This window comes from Thunnus albacares, chromosome 1 (assembly GCF_914725855.1).
Source record: "Thunnus albacares chromosome 1, fThuAlb1.1, whole genome shotgun sequence".
NCBI classification, from domain to species: Eukaryota; Metazoa; Chordata; class Actinopteri; order Scombriformes; family Scombridae; genus Thunnus; species Thunnus albacares.
Window position 1 is genome coordinate 19,977,608 of NC_058106.1, and position 19,825 is coordinate 19,997,432.

At 38.3% G+C, this 19,825-nt stretch overlaps 1 protein-coding gene and 1 long non-coding RNA gene across 3 annotated transcripts; one reads left to right on the forward strand and one right to left on the reverse strand.

Annotated features, from left to right (window-relative positions):
- Window positions 1–1,188: 1,188 nt before the first annotated feature.
- On the reverse strand, window positions 1,189–10,568 carry got2b (glutamic-oxaloacetic transaminase 2b, mitochondrial). Its single transcript, XM_044348129.1, has 10 exons — window positions 10,415–10,568; window positions 6,320–6,476; window positions 5,749–5,877; window positions 5,591–5,650; window positions 5,344–5,505; window positions 4,701–4,805; window positions 4,310–4,460; window positions 3,637–3,802; window positions 3,331–3,481; window positions 1,189–2,549 (listed from the first exon to the last, which is right to left on the reverse strand). Exons 1-10 carry the CDS (start codon window positions 10,495–10,497, stop codon window positions 2,427–2,429), a joined length of 1,287 nt encoding a protein of 428 aa, XP_044204064.1. The 5' UTR covers window positions 10,498–10,568; the 3' UTR covers window positions 1,189–2,426.
- Window positions 10,529–19,797, forward strand: LOC122980290. Of its 2 annotated transcripts, XR_006403022.1 has the most exons (3): window positions 10,529–10,616; window positions 15,142–15,332; window positions 19,553–19,797. It is a non-coding gene; the product is annotated as an uncharacterized LOC122980290 (long non-coding RNA). The 2 variants fall into 2 exon arrangements; XR_006403021.1 differs by lacking the exon at window positions 19,553–19,797 and having other exon boundaries at window positions 15,142–16,464.
- The last annotated feature ends 28 nt before the right edge of the window (window positions 19,798–19,825 follow it).

Here is a 19,825-nt window from a genome sequence, read left to right on the forward strand (position 1 = left end):
AACACTAAAACAGGGTTTTCTTGCCATAATCATTCCTCTTGTTCATACTGAAGATCCCCTCATACTGCACTCACAGTGTAAATGATGGAGGCCAAAATCCACAAGCCTCCTTCTGTGCAAAAATGTGTTTAAATGTTTATCTGAAGCTAATATGAAGCTTCAAATCTAATCAAGTAGATATTTGTCATCGTTACAGTCTTTTTAGCGCCAAAGTCCCTCTTCTTGTTACTTAACTTCCATTGCAGCTCAACAGGGAAACACTGTCTGAAGAAACACAAAAAGGGAATTTGATGCTAAAAAGACTGTGAATGTGGCAGATATCCAGTTGATCTGACTAACTCGGTTGCTGAAGCCTCATATAAGCTTCAGATCAACTTTTAAAAACATTTTTGCACAAAATGACTGTGTGGACACACTGTGGATTTTTTCCCCATCACTTACACTGAAAGTGCATTTGACAAATGTTACAGAATGAAACAGGAGGAATGATTACTGCGGGGAAAATCTCTTCCAGTGTTCATTTGGGCACCTGACTGTTGTTTTAAGACAGACTTGAAAAACTGTGATCCTGTCCTTTAAATGTCTGATAAACACCACATCAATGCTGCACTAAAATATGAACAATACTTTATTAGCCCTAAAGGTTTGTGGGTCAAGACTAGATTACCAACACAGTACAATGGCCCCAGACATTTGAGGCCCCCAAAAGCCCCAGATTCAGTGTGTTAATCAGATCGTGATAATGTGATTAATTGCTAATTCATTTGGGAACATGAATATAATGCACCACTAACAAACAATATAAGCTGAAATGATGGTTGCCTTAAAATCATTGCCTCATTTTTTACTTATTCTTACTGCCTCTGTGTCAGAATCTAAGGGCTCACAGCTCACTAGTGCTCGGGGCCCTTAGTGGGTTAATCTGGCTATGCAGTGTGTCCAGACACCCTCTAGAGGACTTGACTGAGATCTATGGATAATATTTATCCTCATCAACACCTCTAGTACACCTACAGCAGGTTTTTAGATAAGAGAAACATTACAATATCTCCATGTTGAACTATACTCAAATTGCAGTAATTATGTGATGAGAAAAATAAACCATGACTTTGAGTAAATAAGATGTTAACTGATCACATCAGGAGGAAAAAGAACACAAAACACACACAAATAAACAAGAACAGATCATTACTCTATAATGATTTATTGTTTGTTCAATACGTACATGACCAATGATCCATTATTTATTCAGAATGCAGAACATGGAGGTGAAGTTCCAGAAATATGATCAGAGCACATTTCCAAATGCCATCAGTGCCTCACAGTCTTAATGTTAAACAGACTCATACATTGAACCATGATGCCCGAGTTCCCGTCTCGAGCAGCGTGTGCTTTCAAGAACCGTCCAGTGTGCGCCCCAATCAGGTGCCCCACTCATCTTAAATAAGCCCACACTGAGACATTGGTACTGATATCAAATACAAAGCCTCCATTACGAAAATAAAATAATGGGACATTTGATTTGGGCCTACAGTAGAATATGAAAAGAATTCTCCATGGTGGAATTCATACAACATATTGATCACTTCTCTGTATTGAGTTTATTGTGTTGTTTGTGTCAGGAGTTAAAAGGACTGACTGAGAAACTGCTGCTCTGCGATCAACAGGATTGAAAGCAAAAAAAAAAAAAGAGTCACAACTCATGAAAAACTGTTGAACACAAGAGAGATTGACAGGAAATTCCTAACAGAGATAATACAGAGAAATTACTGAATGATTGATTAGTTCAGATGACCGACAGATAAGCCTGATGAATTGATTACCTGACTGACAAATGCCTCTAATTATAGTAAAGCCCAATGATAAGTGCCAGCCTAATCTTGAAACTCAAAACAGTGCCTCGCTGCATATAAAGTGCTACAACTCCATCAATTAAATTAAGAAGAAAAGAAGAACTCACATTTTCTACAAGCTTTCACATAGCGACAGAGATCTCAACTTGCACTTAAAACTAATGCACAGTCTAACATTAGCCCAGTGTTGGTTCCTGTATGTTTTATAGTGAGTCGGCCCACAGCAGATAAAGAGCAGCTGACAGTTTTTTTTGTTTTTTTTTCCACATAATAAATAAGCAAAGATGAGACATCAGCTCAGTCAGTAGAGGGAGAAAACATTTAACAATTTGGCAGGGGAGCCTGTTCTGTGAGATGTTTTTGAAAAGATAACAGGAAACTAAACCATTTTTTAACAGCAGCAATCGTTCCAACTGGGACAAAGTCATGATGATTTCCGATCAAGAACATGTCTAACTAAATATCGAGCTTTTTTTCTAGAGGTGGAATGGAGCAGACGGAGACCAAGTGATGCATAAAGCTCCTCTTAGACACTGCTGCTTTGATTTTGTAGCTCTCCCAGCAGAATCCGCTCTACTTGGTGACGGCGTGGATGCCGTGTGCCAGATATCCAACGTTCCCAGAGGACACGCCTGCCATGGAAATTCTGCCATCCTTGGTCATGTACACGGAAAACTCCTTTGTCAGGCGTTCAACCTGCAGTGAAAAAAACAACACAAAAAACAATGATTATACCCAACTCAAAATCCACATGACAGTACCTCAACAACTATAAAGCTGTGGGAACATTCGCATAAAGCTTTGTTCCTTCATTGTATCTCAATGGGTTCAACACTTATCTACAGATTAAGATTAGTGATGGAGGAAAGTACTGTGACTCTAACACACAACTTTGTTTAATCACTGTGTCAATTGACTAGCATTAACAACATCATTTCCTCCTTCAGTTCAATTTGTGACACCTTGATGAATGATTAACTTTTTATTTGCATAAACGTTCCTTGAGAGATGTTGATAAAGAAAAAGATAACAGCCAGATAGTTAATTCTGCTCAACACTAATTACAAGGTTAAGAGTGTTTAATGTAATGAGAGCTACAACACAAACTCTATGATGAACATAATGTCAAGCATTAATAGGACTGTGTAAGAATATAATGAAATCTTGATCAAACAAATTTTATGGGTCAAATACTGATTTATAATTATTCCCAACACTAACAATTAAGTTTTAATGTGAATGTTGTTTAATGTAAAGTTTAATGCAGTGAGTCAGACTTCTAAATTTACCTTTAAATGACAGCTAGTTTTCATTTTTTCTTTGTTTCAAGTACTTTTTTGCAAGTTGTGTGTTTTTTTTGATAGTGCTATTTTTATAATCTTAATATGATTTTGATCTTTATAAAGCTGGTTTTATTTTAGAAGGGCACTGAAGTGTGTGTGTATGTGTGTTGGTGTGTGTGTGTGTGTGTATGTACCTGTTCGGGTTTGAGGCCTGTGAAGCAGAACATCCCGATCTGGTCAATGACATGCTGCCAGTTGTGGCTGGAGCCCTCCTTTTTCAGACCGGCCACCAGCTGTTCTCTCATCTTGATGATGCGGTTGGCCATACCGTGAACCTCCTCCAGCCTGAGAAACACAAATGAGAAGGCAGAAGTGTAAGCAGGGTATAAAACAGTGAGGTGCATATGAAAAGATGGAGATGTGTAGCTCATCTGTTTTTACATGAATTGAAAACATGTTTGGTTTGGGTTATGAGTGTATTATCATCTATAGGCTCTTACCACATGGAGCGCAGTTCTGGTGTGTTGAGAATAGTAGTAGCAATTCTGGCGCCATTCATCGGTGGGTTGGAGTAAATGGGTCTGATGAGGATCTTCAGTTGAGACTCCACTCTCTTTGCCTCATCTGCATCCTTACACACCACAGTGAAGCCTCCCACACGCTCACCTGTGAATATCAAAATGAACATTGAGAGTGAAACAAACTGATTTACAGCGAGTCTGAAAAGCGTTTGTGAAACAGGCTGGCAATGGGAACCTGTGATAATCTGCAAAAACTGATTTCACCTCACAACAACACCCACTCCATTATGACTACGTACTGGTAGCATAACTGCTTTAAGATTTTTAATGATCATGATAGTCAACTTCATAGGAGTAGCTGTTCACACCAGCAAAGTATATATTCAGTGTATATATTCAGTGTGTTAAAAGTATGAATGCATATTTGAATAAGACCATGTTCACATACTAGGCTTTACCACTGGGTGGTGGTAAAACACAGGCTTCATCTTATCAGTCATCCCAGTCCCTGATAAATTTATCTTAAACTACAATGTTCGTAGAGTAGTAATGAAGTCTAAAGGTGGATTCACATGTTTTTATTCATATCTGTGCTGTTGTCTGAATGTAATCTTTATTATTTAAGAAATGGCTGCACTGCATTGTGACTGACCATAGAGACCCATGTTCTTTGCAAAGGACTGGGACAGCACGATGTTGTGGCCCTGTTCGATGAAGTAGCGCACAGCCCAGGCATCACGATCGATGTCTCCGCTGGCGAAGCCCTGGTAAGCCATGTCAAAGAACACGAGCAGGTTCCTCTTCTACAGGGTGGGAAAAATAAAGGGGGGGGGGGGACACAGGAGAGGGAAACAGACAAGAGACAAGCGGTTACTAAAGTTTCAACTGATAAGAGGCACCTACAGTACAACAGTTATCAGCTGTGGCTTTTGAACCGTGAAAGACTTTCTGATGTTGAGATAAAGAGGAAAAAGTGTACGACATGTAATCAAAATGTAGCTCCAAACATTTCACAGATCTTTAATGGGATGATGAACACTCACCTTTGCGATGGCAGCAATCTCTTTCCACTGCTCAGGTTTGGGGTCTACACCAGTGGGGTTGTGGGCGCAAGCATGCAACAAGATCACACTCTGCTCTGGGATTTTCTGTGACATTGATAAACAGGTTTTGGTTAGTCAAACTGCAATCAGGTCATTACGTTGAGTATTGCAGCCTCTCTTGAGTAATAGCGTTCTCACAGAGGCACATGGCTGTCACATATACACACACACAAGTTATTACCTTATTGACTCTAACTGTATACTTTTTAACACAATAAACATTCTTTTGAATCTGATAACTAAAATATAATTCATTTGGGGCACCAAAGTACCTTCAAAATTGGTTATAGACAATAATGGAGGCAAAAAATATACACACTTTCCAAGTTAATTGGTGGATTTTACATAAATACACTGAAAATCCACACCGTTTAGCCTCAATGGTCAACACCTCAATCCCTAAATAAGCTGGAAAATAACCACAATTCTATGAAAAACATTAAAATACTCTAATTGTACACTAAATGGAAATACAAAAAATGCCAAACTAAACTAGACCCTTCCGTCAGGTTGACGTTTGGATAATAGCGTTTGAAAACTGTTCTTATCATCCCACCCCAGCTATTCCTCACTCATGTCTTACAGAGATGTCCTCGAGAGCTCCTTTGAAGTCAAAGCCACAGGTGGAGGGGTCGTAGTATCGGTATGCTTTGAGCTGCATGCCAGCGTCTCTGAAGATGGGTGTGTGGTTTCCCCAGGAGGGCTTGGGCAGGTACACGTCATGAGGACCTCCGTGGAATCGAGCCTGCGCCAGAGAAAAGACATAATGAGAGATAGCCAGCCTAACCTCAAACTGTTTGTGCTGAGTACCTGATAAAAGAGGTGCTCACCAAAAAGTTGGCTCCAATGCGCAGAGATCCAGTTCCTGAGATGGTCTGGACGGTGATGCTCTGTTGGGAGAACAAAAATGCTGCACTCATTCGGACTTAAACACCTCAGAACCTATTTGAGTTTTCTTTAGGTTGAATTGTCAAACACCCCGGCTTACCCTGCCACTCTTCAAGACCTCATTATCAGCACCAAGTGCGAGCTGGGCGCAGGCCTTGGAAAAATCCCCCAAACCACCGATAGGAAGGTACTCCTTATCCAGCTGTTTTGCTGAAATCAAAGCCTCCGCCTAGAAAGAAGATATGAAAATCAACGTGGATAAGACAGAACTATAGTAATTTCCTTGTTTGGTATTCCAAACTATGTATAAACTTACACACACTTTCTCGTAGTGTTTCAGGAGAAATTCTCCTAATTATTGACAAGTGTGTTAAACCCCAAAAATGCTGATGTTGCAGAGTACTAAAGGAGCTGAGCTCAGGTTGACAAAGCAGAGAAAAACCCTAACCAGCAACAACCTTTTAACTCTTCTAACACCCAGTGAAAATGTAAAGCATGTCAACTCCCTCAGTGCACACACAGTACAATGATGCAACTCTATCGTTATCTTTCAGTTGCATATTAGAAATTAAAACTAGATGATATGACTGTTTCCTTCCCTCAGGTGAAGAGTAACTTTTGAATTGCATGTGTGTGACATTAGAAAAACATGGGCTTGGGTGCAGCTCTACCTTGCGGACACAGCTGAGCACGTAGGGCTTGCCCTGGTCATCCCTGTAGGCTCCCACACCCAGGTTCATCTTCTTGGGGTTGGTGTCCCTCTTAAAGGCCTCAGTCACCCCCAGGATGGGATCGGGGGGACCCATCTGAACTCCACCCCACCATGAGCTGCAAAGACACCAAAGCAGATGAATATGGATGTGGAAGGGACCGTAAACACTGAAGAGAGTCAAGAGGTCACTGCCAAGAGTTCATCTGTGAAAAACAACAATTCCCTTCATGGACGGGAACACTAACATATCCTAACAAGGTCATGAAATGTGCAACTTCTTAAGTTTTCGTGGCCTTATGTGACACTGGTCACACTACCATAACAGCCGTATTAGCCATGCGACCACTGTGGACTTAATGCTTGAGCTTAACTAATCATGTGACCTCAGGATACGACACTGACGTAGAGACACATGATCAATGCTCAGTGGGCAACAAGTTTCATGAAACAAACATCATAATCCATTCAGAAGGTCCAGAGTTCAAAAACAAGAGTAATAGATAATCTATGCGTAAAACAAACATGGTTTCTAAAAATCACTCCCTTTATTCACTCAGTCGCTACTCCCACCATGATAAAAACACTGAATATTGTACTTTATAGTAAGAAACATATGAAAATGAATGAGGAAAAATTATTTAAAGCAAGCATGGTAATTTAATTTACTACTATTTTTGTTAACTTTACTTGTGCTTTTAGTAATATTTGTTTTTACTTTCACTGATCTGGCCTTCTTTTTTATCTATTAGTTTTATTCATATTTGTCTAGAATTACAAATTACTCCTGAATGATTAATCATTAGCTTACATACTGAAGACTTTAACATGTTTTCCTTACAGGATCTAAATCTAATATCATGTTAAACTTGTCTTTACACAGTCTTAAAATGTCTTGTGCTGTGCAAGCACTCTTTATTAATTCTTTATCATTCACTGATTCACTGTTTAGGAAGTGCTAAAATATTCTAATGAACAAATCCACTACTATTATTTTGGAAAGTACTGAGTGGTGAAAATAGAAATATTCTTTGTAACAAGAAGAAGAATATACCTACACAAAGAAACAACTGTGAGAAAGCTTTAAAAGCAGCAACAGATGTAAGCTGCATATCAACTGTTAAAAGGTCATGCACCCTGACTCTTGACCTCAGTCTTACAGCCTTAAAGCTAATCATGCACATATCAGTGGTGCAGACTGTGTAAATGGATTAAGGACACTTGCTATGTACAACATACCATGATATATAACAATATAAGCATGTGTACGCACGAGAAAGGAATGTCAAATACTACAAGTTCACTTGTCTAACCAAGAAAACGACAAATCACAGATCTAAACAAAACTTTATTTAAAGCCAGAGCAGAAAATTCTAAATTATCCATCTGACTCCATATCTCTCACTCTATCCTATCCACTTATCATAAAACTGTCATAAAGTTAACACTTCTGTTTTTTCTGAATGCAAAAGAAACATGCTGCACAGATGTTTCAGGTCGTGTCTTCCTCAGTGTGTAGTATTCAGAAAAACAAAAGACAAAATCATCTGGGCATGTTGTGCATTCAAAAATAAACTATTGTTCTTCCACTCAAGATATTTCATTTTTATTTTACAATATCAAATCCAACTGCAAATTGAGAACTACATAGCAACACTAGCAGATACAGTATGCAGGTGTGGATACATTACTATTGGCTATTTGTCTACTTTGTCATAGTGAATTATTCCTAAAATAACAACTGGAATCTTTTCTTCTGTTTTAAATTAATAAAACTGAGACATTTTGTACAAATCAGCTAGATAAGTGGGCGTAGTTGCAACCTTCACCACACTGCTGCTCATATATTGTCTCAGGTTTCCTCTACTTTGTAAAGCCTCTAAATTTTGTAGCTAAATTTAGGACCGAATGCTTTGCAAAGGGCAACAGTCTCCAATCTCCTACTGATTATATAAAAATAAGATATTAAATAGCGACTACATTCACTGACAAATATTATATTTTTAATTCATGATCATTTAAGGAGTATTAACTGGTTGGAAAAATGGTATATGCTGAGTCCAGTCCTGCACATGTAGCTTTAATACAATTGGGGGTTGATTTGTCAATCAGTGGGCAGAAATAAACGGTATACTTCTGACAATTAAGGCTAGGATGTCTTTATTTTCAACAACTACCCATCACAACAGCAACAAACAATCTATTTGGGCCTGCAGTGTTCTTGCACAAGAACCTTTGAACTTCAGCGTTTATATAAACATCAGTGACTGGCAAGTTATCAGGGATCAATAGACCAAAGATCAATAGACCTCCCATTAACTGCTCTTGATACTAACATCTATTGTTTAATACAAAGGTCCGGCTACAAGAGGTTGTAAAAAAACAAAAAAAACAAAAACAACCTATTGTAGTTTATTTATTGTTTGAAACCAGACCATGACGCTGAAGGTAGTTTCTAATTTAGTTATGGGGAAAGTTAAGGGAAACATACGGTAAATATTGATATTTAGCAGCCTTGACCCTGTTTACACCCACTTTCAGGTTTGTGAAACCTTTATTTTGCTTATGAAAACAAAAAAAGGGGGGGGGCATTTCACTGATATTTCTCCCTCCAGACCACATTAGATCAGGTCTAGTTCAAAAACCACTATACTTACACCTATCAAACCTGAACTACATTAACAAGAACGCTCTAGAGAGTCATTCAAACACAGTTTCAGATTTGTGAAACCTTTATTTTATTTGTGAGAACTGAAAAAAGGGCAATTTCACCCATCCAGACCACATTAGACCAGGTCCAGATCAAAAACCACTATACTTAAGACTTGTCAAATCTGGACTAAATTACCAAGGAGACCCCAGAGACTCATTAAAACAAAGTTCCAGATTATTATCATTGAGCTTTGACAAGTCTAAGTATAGTGGTTTTTGATCTAGACCTCGTCTAATGTGGTCTGGATGGAGAAATGTCAGTGAAATCACCCTTTTTTGTGTTTTCATAAGTAAAATAAAAAGGTTCAACAAATCTGAAAGTGGGTTTAAGCAGCGTTCATGTTTTTTTAAACACACCCACACAGACAGAAACACGATAGCATCGGATAGAAAAACGAAACGTTACGTTACAACTGCGGAGGTAGAAGCAGACACTGAATATCTCGCTTCAAAGAGACCGACTAAATCTAGCTGATACTTCTGGTCTACGTGGTACGAAAGCTACACGATGAAATATTTAGCGCAAAAAGAGCTCATCTGCGGAATTAGACGAGTTTGCCCTCCAACTACACCCTGAAAGGACACCGGCGCCTGTCTCAGCTGCGCCGCTAGAAAGGAGCCAATCAACGATCAACGCCGGATGACGACAACCAATCAACTCGTACGGTTTCACAAACTACGACAAGTCGCTTGGCTCAAACTGTGCGTGGGATTTGACAACGGAAGCTATAATGGAAATTGATTCAGAAAGTTGCCTTTAAAACACTAAAAACGGGGCAAAATGTTATTCATCCTAGGCGATATGTTTTTATAATAAATTTATTCTTAACGTGCAACACGTATTTTAACCGTTAATCTCTAATATTAACCGGTGACTAATACTGGTGACACACCAACGTGACTTTCATCAGCAGCACGCATTAGTGAGGGATAGCAACACGAAGATACAATCAAAGGTCAGCTTAGTTCAATTCAAAGAGGATGTCCGGCACAGCAGGTGCTGACCTGCGAGGTCACTGAGTGATAAAAATGTTGAGAGAGACCTAAATGTGGGCTTCAAAGGCAGCGAAACTCAGGAAGCATATCGGGGCCTATTGAGACCATTTGACCCCTGTTAGCTAACAAGCTAGTACAGATAAATCATTGTCCGAGTAAAGACGCTTCAAGGTATATTTGATGTCTGACAGAACCGTTGATGTTACCCTTAAAATAACTGGCAGTCAAGCTAACGTTGGCTGTAAAAACACTAACGTGACTGCACGTTTCTACAACAACTGTATATCTAATCTATGATCTCTATCCGTTATCTGTAACCGTCAGGTATGAGCGTATCGTCGTAGTTTACCTGTTCCGGGTGGACAGAGCTCCAAGGGACGGAGTGATGTTCCCCAGACATTGAAACACCTTGTTGGACTTGAGCAGGGCCATCGTTGCTGCTGCGCTTGGGAGTCGAGCCGAGCGGGATGTGGACGGATGTGAAGGGCAGGCACGACCACGATGCTACGCTGCTAGTACGCGCTGACGTCAGAACACGCCCTACAGTCTCGGTGAGGCAGAGTAACGTAATAATAATAATAATAATAATAACAACAACAACAACAACAATAATAATAGTAATACATTTAATTTGTACCACTCTTTTCATTCATAGTGAAACTCAAAGTGTTACAGTATCAATAACATAGGATACACAACATAATACACAGAAAATATGATGATTATTATTATTATTATTATTATTATTATTATAAGAGTTAGGATGAAAAAGCCTTCCTGAAGCCTTCCGACAAGGGTTTCCTGTTTCATGTGAGCTGGAGTGACGACACATCTTTATTCTGAAGGTATGCTTTACATATTCAATTCAATTCAATTCAATTTTATATACATAGCACCAAATCAATCAAATCAAATCAAATCAAAGTTATCTGAGGGCACTTTTCACATAGAGCATGTGTAGACTGTACTCTTTAATTTAGAGAGACCCAACAATTCCCCCATGAGCAAACAGTTGGTGACAGCAGCAATGAAAAACTCCCCTTTAACGGGAAGAAACCTCAGACAGAACCAGGCTCTAGGTGGGCGGCCATCTGCCTTGACTGGTTTGGTTGAGAGAGAAAGAAGGAGGGAGGGGGGAGAGAGACACAGATAAGCATAATAACAACAATAATAATGATAACAACAATAATAATAATAGAGATATGACTAGTAATAATTATAGCAATAATAGCCAGAGAAGGTGTCAAGGCACGACACCCGCAGGACCACGCCATCATTCCTCAGATTCTGGAGTTTCCTGTGAGACGAGAAAGCACAAAAACTCGGGGGAAGAAGCCAAGTTAGTAACATGCATTAATAGTACATGAATACATACAGATGGAGAGGAGGAGAGAGGAGCTCAGTGCATCATGGGAAGTCCCCTGGCACTTTAGACCTATAGCAGCATAACTAAGGGCTGATCCAAGGCGAGCCTGGCCAGCCCTAACTATAAGCTTTATCAAAAAGGAAAGTTTTAAGCCTTCTCTTAAACGTAGAAGATGGTTCCACAGTAGCAGAGCCTGATAGTTGAAGGCTCTGTCTCCCATTCTACTTTTGGAGACTCTAGGAACCACAAGTAAATCTGCATTCAGGGGGTGCAGTGTTCTTGTGGGGTAATAGGGTAATATGAGCTCTTTAAGATATGATGGTGCCTGCTTTGTAGGTGAGGAGAAGGATTTTAAATTCTATTCTGGATTTTACAGGAAGCCAATGCAGTGAAGCTAAAATGGGAGAAATAAGATCTCTTTCTAGTTTCTAGTTCTAGTTTTTGTCAGTACACATGCAGCTGCATTCTGTCATATGTTTTCCAAATGTAAGTTACGCTTTAAAAATTGTGTTGAAGCATCCCTTGCAGTCATACCTGTTAAAGATAAAATCACATATTTAGGGATCATATTATCCAAAAAATCAATAGGACAGAGTTTCTCTAAATTTCAACCTGATGATTGACAAAGCTAAAACCAAATTCAACTTGTGGCTTAAAAGAGATCGCTCATTGAAAGGTTGTGCACTGCTGTCTAAAGCTGAAGGAATCTATGTCACCTCTTCAGTTCAGTTCGATGACAAAACTGTTGACAAGCTGTTATTTCACTTTCTGTGGAAAAATCGGACACAGTATATTAGAAGATCTGTTGTGTCAAATTCATACAAAAATGGTGGTTTGGATTTCTCACATTTTTCTACATTGAATTATACTTTTAAGATTAATTGCATAAAACAATTTCTGAGAAACGATTCTTACTTATGTGTAATTATAAGATTCCAATTAAATTATCAGAATCTCACAAACAAGCTTTATTGTCATGGAAAATTATCTACAAGCACAATTTACCTTTCAACGTTATTATATTTGGAACAATGGTGACATTTTATACAAAAACAGTATCTTTTTAAAGAATTCGTTTGATGGGAACAGGGCTGTTTCTAGCTTTTTGGGGGTCCTATGCTCTCCTTATCCTACTGATATCTCATTACATCACCCTATTGACACTGCTTGTGTGTTCTGTACCATCTAAAAATGATAATAGAGCTGCACGTTCCTCATGTCAAGAAGATAGAGAGTATTTCTATTACACATGTCGCCATCTACTGGAATAATTTTGTGACATACATGGCCTCACAAATATCTCATCACCAGTGACACAGAGGAGATGTCCATTAAGTTTATACACAAATTCTACCCTGTAAAACATTTTAAGAATTTAAGTTTAAGAATGGTATTGATGTATCTTATTCATTTTTCTCAGCACATCCTGAAACTGTTCCTCGTTTATTTTGGCATTGTTACTACACTAAAAGACTGTGGCAAGAGGTTTCTATGTTTATCAATGTTACATTTATGGCTGCTTTTGTGTCATTGTGTAAACATGTTCTGTTTGGGGTTTAAAGTAACAACAGAAAAAATTAGAAACAAGGTTACATCATCAATCTTATATTTATCTTAAGTTTTATTTTCATTCATGTAACTTTGCCAACAAAAAACCTCTTCTCAGTTTCTCATAAAGAATGTGAGCTGTACTTACCGACCATTAAATCCTTCACTAATAAGAAGGCTGTAAACACTGTTAATGAGTGTATTGTTTTATTAGTATTTTATTTAAGTTTCTTTCTATTTCTCATGTGTTGTTTGTGAATCCAGCTGGTATTTTGTTCAAGAGTATGAACCTCATGTTCATTCATGTACTCAATAAAGAAAAAGAAAAAAAAAACTCGGACCTGAGGTCATAATCTGATTGTTAATCCTGGGGCTGCTGTGAAAGCTGTGAAGGAATAAAAGGGAAAGCATTCACAACTCTGATGTCATTTTTTTATTTTAAATACTTATGCATATCTGACCTTCAGAATAAAAGTGATCAGCTGACTGATATGGTGGAAAGGAGTTTCCAATCACTGAGTTTACTCGGCAATCAACATCAAATGAGTACAAGGAGCTGTCATTCATGAAAGGCCTCAAACATAAATATGACCACAGCAAATACAAAATGAATGTTTGTTTCTATTGTCCTCTTTGAAAAAATATAGAAAGAATGTGTGCTGGGATTCATAAAGGACAAGTCATCAATATGGTTTGAATGTATAAAGAGACAAAATATTATAGAAATAGTCTGAGGTCAAATTCCACATTGATACTAACAGGAGCGATGGTCTTTAAATTTTTGACTGCCAATCACCTCAGTAAAATGTACAGTGTGTGTTTTCCATTAGTTCTTCATTGGAGAACATAGCAAACAACAAATATTAGGAGCCACTGCTTCAGCAGCGTATTACTTCGTAAAAAAATCTTATTTTTTAATTAAAGAGAAATGTGTTTGACTGTTTAAATTATTATGTAAATGACAAGAAAAAATAATCTCTTAAAGATGGGTATGTTAGTGACATTGTCTTTATATTGTACAGATTTTAAATCACTGGCTGTTTAGTCAAGGCACCTTAACAATAGATTTGTTAACTGACCTTTTGCAAAGCTATGTATGAAGGCAAAAACCATGCATATGTGTCTACTAGACAAAACATTTCTAATGTGAACAAACTGAAGCAAGCGAAGAGGTGAGTTTACTGAAAATCCGATGAAACTGATAATCCTCCATTTTGTTTTCTCAACATCCTGCACAGCCAGACTGTGTTTTGAACTGAAAGTCTGACTGTGGTGTTTTAATAATGTGACAAAATGTCTGTTTTGAAGCCACTGTGTCGACTGTTAAATGGTTGCTGTCACTTGTATGGTGATGGTTGCTGTTTGTATGGGACACTTGACAGCAGCAAATAATGCTGTTTCTCTTTAGTCGTCTTCTGCAGTGACATGATTGGTCCACTTGAGGGCAATATTACACCTATGGACACTGCAACATTATAGTGATGCAGCTGTTTTTATTGCTGCTCTGTGCATGTTTATCAGTAAGTAGTCTTCTCCAAGGTCGTAATGGAAAATTTCCTAGTTGCTGCAATGCTTGTCTTTTGCCAAAATGACTTTCCAGCTGCATATAAGTCAGATTTTAATGCTGTCTTTGCGTTTCTGTGGCCATCCTTACTGTTACAAGCTGTTAAAAATGCTGAACTGTGCCTGACTCGCCTGCAAAAAAGTGTGTTCATTTTGACTGAAGGACAACTGTCAGATAATTTTGAACTATCTTCACTTATTGAGTTTTCCCTGTTTGCCAGAGTGCTGGTACCTCTGACCTCCCACCAGATGGAGACTTTCTCCATATTTCTCTCCACAAAGCTCACCAGCACTCACACTTTCTTGTGTGGCAGCTATTAAATTTTTACTTAACACAGTAATAAAGGATGAGAATTTGTGTTTGAAACACAAGGATTTCTTTAAGAGACACATTTTATTCATGAAGCATTTATCCCTTCAGCCACCTCAGAGGTCTTCATTGTTGATCACGCTGTTATCCTTTTTTCTCTCCTTCTAATCACTCACCAGTACACCATAAGTGTGCCGTTGCCTGATGTAAAGTGGCTACTGCTTTAAGTGCTGACGATGTCTTAAAAGTTTAAAAGAACGACAACCTCACTGTCACTCTGTCTATGCAGGCTGTGCAGGAGAGGGGGGCAGTAGCCTGGAGGAACATCATACAACAGAGGCTGGAAGTCCATGAAACATTTTCCTACAACTGGACAACAGCAGCTCCCACTGGCACGCTAACAGAGTGACAATGCTGGACAGGCATGATGTGACTGCCTGTGTGTGAAGGAGATATGGATATTCCCAACAAACTCATCCTGTAAGAGAGAACTGCAGTGTTCACAAGCATCATTTGTTGAACACAAAATGAAAAATACAAAGTAGCTGTAGCAGTTTACAGTGTTTTGATGTTTGTCTGTATGTGTCGCCACATATAAGCCATTCAAGCTTTAGTTAATATAAATATGAACTAAATCTTTGAATATTAGCTTAGTATAAATTAATCCTGACCCCAGAACAGAATTGAAATCTTTCTACATGTGTCCTTAAACCAGCAAACTGATGACAGTTTTAATATTAGCAAGTGATGAAGAGCAATAGAAGGTCGAGGAACTGAGGAGCAAGCAGAGCAGAGCTGAAAGATGCATTAAAATGAAAGCGCTGCAAAAAAAAAAAAGAAAGAGGGACGAACTGATAAGAGAGAAGTATTACTGACTAATGCTGAGTGATGTTTCTCGGCTTAGCTTAGGGTTGAAGGGGCTTCTTTAAAGCCCACTGTTCAGTGTACTCTGTGTGTGTGTGTGTGTGTGTGCACAGTTGTTGTTGCTGATATTTATGAAATCTAATCCTTTGTTTATATGAAGATTTGAGATTTTCAAGCATACATACACACACACACACGCACGCACGCACGCACACACACACACACACACACACAGGCTTACTTCTCCACCCACACCTCTGCACTCTGAGGGTTTAGGGCGGCTGGTGTGGCAACAGACAGCTGTGATGATGAAATAATGTGGAGTAGCAGCAGTGAACCATTAGACATCAGATCTGATTTAATTTATCACTTACAGTAATAATTTCATAGCTGTGCGCTTCTTTCCTTCAGTGTGATTTCTAACATCTAATTCATGCTGTTTAGGACAGCAGCTTTCAAACATGTTCAGTCATACATTTTTATTTCAAGGGATTTGTTTTTGTTTAGTTGTTTATTTTGTGTTGTTTTTAAAACTAGATTATACATACATTTTAAGAGAAACAAGAGCAAATAGAGAATAAATGTTGACTAATCTAACAACAGGAACACTGCAGCATTTGTGCCATGTTGAACACCATGTGTGTCAGTTATCTCAGGTTGTAACGCATTCAGCTCTCTTTGCCAATGTAAAAGACGAACATAAAATTAGACAAGATTAAACATATAAAAATGTCAAGATAAAACATAATATATGCAAATTGTAATCAATAATCAGAAAAAAAAATCCTTCCTCCTCTTGCTTCAATAATGTCTGTAATACAGGGACTTCCTGCTGTCCAGTGACGGTGTGATGTATTCGTGGTTGTATTTCATGTGTGTGTGTGTGTGTGTGTGTGTGCATGTGTTTAACAGGACTTATCAGTAAAGCCAAATATTAAGGCTTAAATGAATGCCCTCAAAAATCACATTTTTTACAAGTATACAGTACAATTATATAGTGAACATCAAAGTCTCTGAAGCTAAAACCGGTGATACTTGAGAGAAGTGATACTGTGACTTTAAAGTCACCTACAGTACACCTGTACAGGTGTTTTCAGTTGTACAGCTGGTTAGATGTCTTTTCTGGATACGCCCTTTTCACAGCAGATGTTTGGACTTGTCCTGGCAGGTAAAACACATTCATCTACTTAAGTGTCCCAATAAGTTATGACAGTATGACAGTGAGCCAGCATGAACAATACCAGGACGTTGAAACCAAAGTACCTGGAATTCAACCATGATTATTTTCATAATTTACACTTCTGCTTTTGAAATGTCACAATGTCAATGACAAAGGACTATTGTGTGGACATGTACGGACTGTGGTTGACTGTCATGTCCCTCTGTTAGCTTATATTAGACCTTTGTCATTCTTATTAGTACAAAGTCTTCGGAGACTCCATGTAATTCCCAGGTGAGGTGTAGCTGTCACCTAAACTCAACCTGAGCAGAGATCTAATCAGCCAGAATAAGTGGAATAAGTGGACACATCTGTACTGTGCAGGGCCTTTAACAATATTTGCCTAAGTTTTAATATGAAAATTAGCTTCTATGTTGGTCAACATGGCTTTGAATGCATATCAGAGGCACCAAGCTGCAAAGAAATTATCATGATGAATGTTTTTTTAGGCAAAGATTCACAAATAGTTGCGTTGTACTATAATAATATTGTGAGCTCACATGTCTATATGGTACTGAGTAGCAACTCTGCAGCTAGAAACTGGAATCTCATACAAAAATTGGATTTGTATTTTATTTGAGTGTACAAGTTGGATGCTGCAGTATCATGATCAGAGAATAAATAAAAAAGCTTTGTCCACTCCCCAGTGTCTATAAGTCAAAAGAGACACAGTAAGTAAATATCACAAATATTTGATTTGATTTGATTTTCTAGGGCAACAGAAATCTCCAAAACAGCACTTAAGGACGGGTTCGCATTTCTTCAAGTCTGTCATGAACACTCAGATGGTTTTTCTTGCTATAATCATTCCTCCTGCTCATACTGACCATTAGAAGATCCCCTCATAAAGCACTTACAATGTGAGTGTGAATACAATCCTTCAGTGCAAAAATGTATTTAAAAGTTCGTCTGAAGCTAATATGAAGCTTCAGCCATTCAAGTTAGTCAAATCAAGTCAATATCTTTCACTGTTACAGTCTTTTTAGTGCCAAAGTCCCTTTTTTTGTTCCACCGCAGCTCAACAGGGAAACACAAAGAGGGAATTTGATGCTAAAAAGACTGTAAATGTGGCAAATATCCACTTGATATGACTAACTCAGACTGCTGAAGCCTCATATAAGCTTCACATTAACTTTTAAATGCATTTTTGCACAAAATGACTGTGTGGACACACTGTTGGATTTTGGCCTCCATCACTTACATTGAAAGCACATTTTGAGGGGATCTTACAATAGCCAGTATGATCAGGAGGAATGATTACAGTGAGGAAAACCTCTTTCAGTGTTCATATGGACGCCTGACTGTTGTTTTAAGACACACTAGAAAAATTGTGAACCCGTCCTTTAATACCCTAGAAAACACTGCAGTGACTAAAATCTTCACCATGTAAACATTTACTGTAATATGTAAAATTTTGGATTCATTAAAAAAGGTCTTAATCACTTGAATCTCATAGAACACACAGTCTGATGTGTTGAATCAGAGATAAAGACGTTGGTGATGGAATAAAAGACAAATATTAACATCACATCTGAGTCATGTACAAAAATAATGACTGTTACTTCTAAACTGTTTCACTGTTTAACATGTTTTGGAGTAATTTACAATAATATATGTACAATATGTGTCTTGAATATATTAATCAAGACATACAGTATATTTTGTCTGAGCACCTCAGAAATCCACACAGTGTCTACTTTTAAATTCATAATAACCATAATATATAAGAAGTGATTTATAAATGGATTCCCCTGTTTTTGTAGTCCAGTTTGTGTGTGTGTGTGTGTGTGTGTGTGTGTGTGTGTGTGTGTGTGTGTGTGTGTGTGTGTGCAGATGTACAGAAGGTAAATAACAGAGGGTATTTCATCTGTCTGTTTTGCTCGCTTGTCTCATTTCTCTTACTGAGTGGGACTGACGTGTGTGAAGGAATCAGAGCGGATATAACTCTTTTTCCTTGTTGTCAGCAGTTAACAGCTTGGACTACAGTGCAGTGTTTCACTGTGTGCCCCTGTGCGTGTGTGTGTGTGTGTGTGTGTGCATTTGTATGCCCACATGTGTATAACATTGAACATTTGCCGTTAGGCTGTGAGCACTGCCTTGTTTTTGTGTGTGAGTGACTGTGTGTGCAGCGCTGCGATGGTGTGTGTGAAGGGGTGTGCTTTAAAGATAGTGAGTTTAATTAAAGATGAAAGTACTGATGATTAATTGATGGAAGGTAGACTGTTCCATAATGCTGAAATATGGGGGTGTGTTGATTCTTCCTATAGAGAGAAATATAAAATGATGAAACTTCTGGGTAAACTAGGGCTCTTAAAAACAGATTTTTATAGCTTCATTCAGTGCTAAATATCAAATTATAGTAACATATATATAATCTACGATCTGTAATAAAGCTATATTGGTAATTAGACATCATAGAGGCAAATATAATCAGTATTATATCTGAGAATATGTTTTTCTGGGGACTCAGATACACATGCTTGAATAAGGAGGAGAAAGTGAAAAGTCCTTGGTTGGCATGTTATATTTCCTCATGCTGTGTTACCAGTGGTTTGTATTCATGTAGGAAGAGCAAGACAATCATCCTGCTGTATTTTTGTTGTCCCCGATCTCTCAGCTTGTCCTACTCTGCTCACTTCATCTCAAAGTGCCACAGCAGCCTCTGAGACTCTCCTCTATGAAAAATGGAGCAGCACAAGCTTTTTCTCTACATCACACTTTCTGCTACCAGGAGATTAGAAAGTGAAGGTGGAGCACTCTGGAGAAAACACTCCTGCTCTGGGCATCTGTACTGGAACTGTAGTCTTCTGCACTGGAAAAACAAAACACTCAGCAGCAGGGGGGGAAATAATTTTCTTTTACCCACCGCTGAGAGAAAACACTAAATAAA

Bases quoted from the DNA above. Each gene is read 5' to 3' on its own strand.
- got2b (XM_044348129.1), bottom strand. From the start codon at position 10,497: ATGGCCCTGCTCAAGTCCAACAAGGTGTTTCAATGTCTGGGGAACATC. The intron at 5,878-6,319 runs GTAGAGCTGCAC...TCTTCTTTCTAG, and splicing joins TGCTCAGCTGTGTCCGCAAG to GCGGAGGCTTTGATTTCAGC. The intron at 4,806-5,343 runs GTAAGACATGAG...TCAATGTCACAG, and splicing joins GAGCTCTCGAGGACATCTCT to AAAATCCCAGAGCAGAGTGT.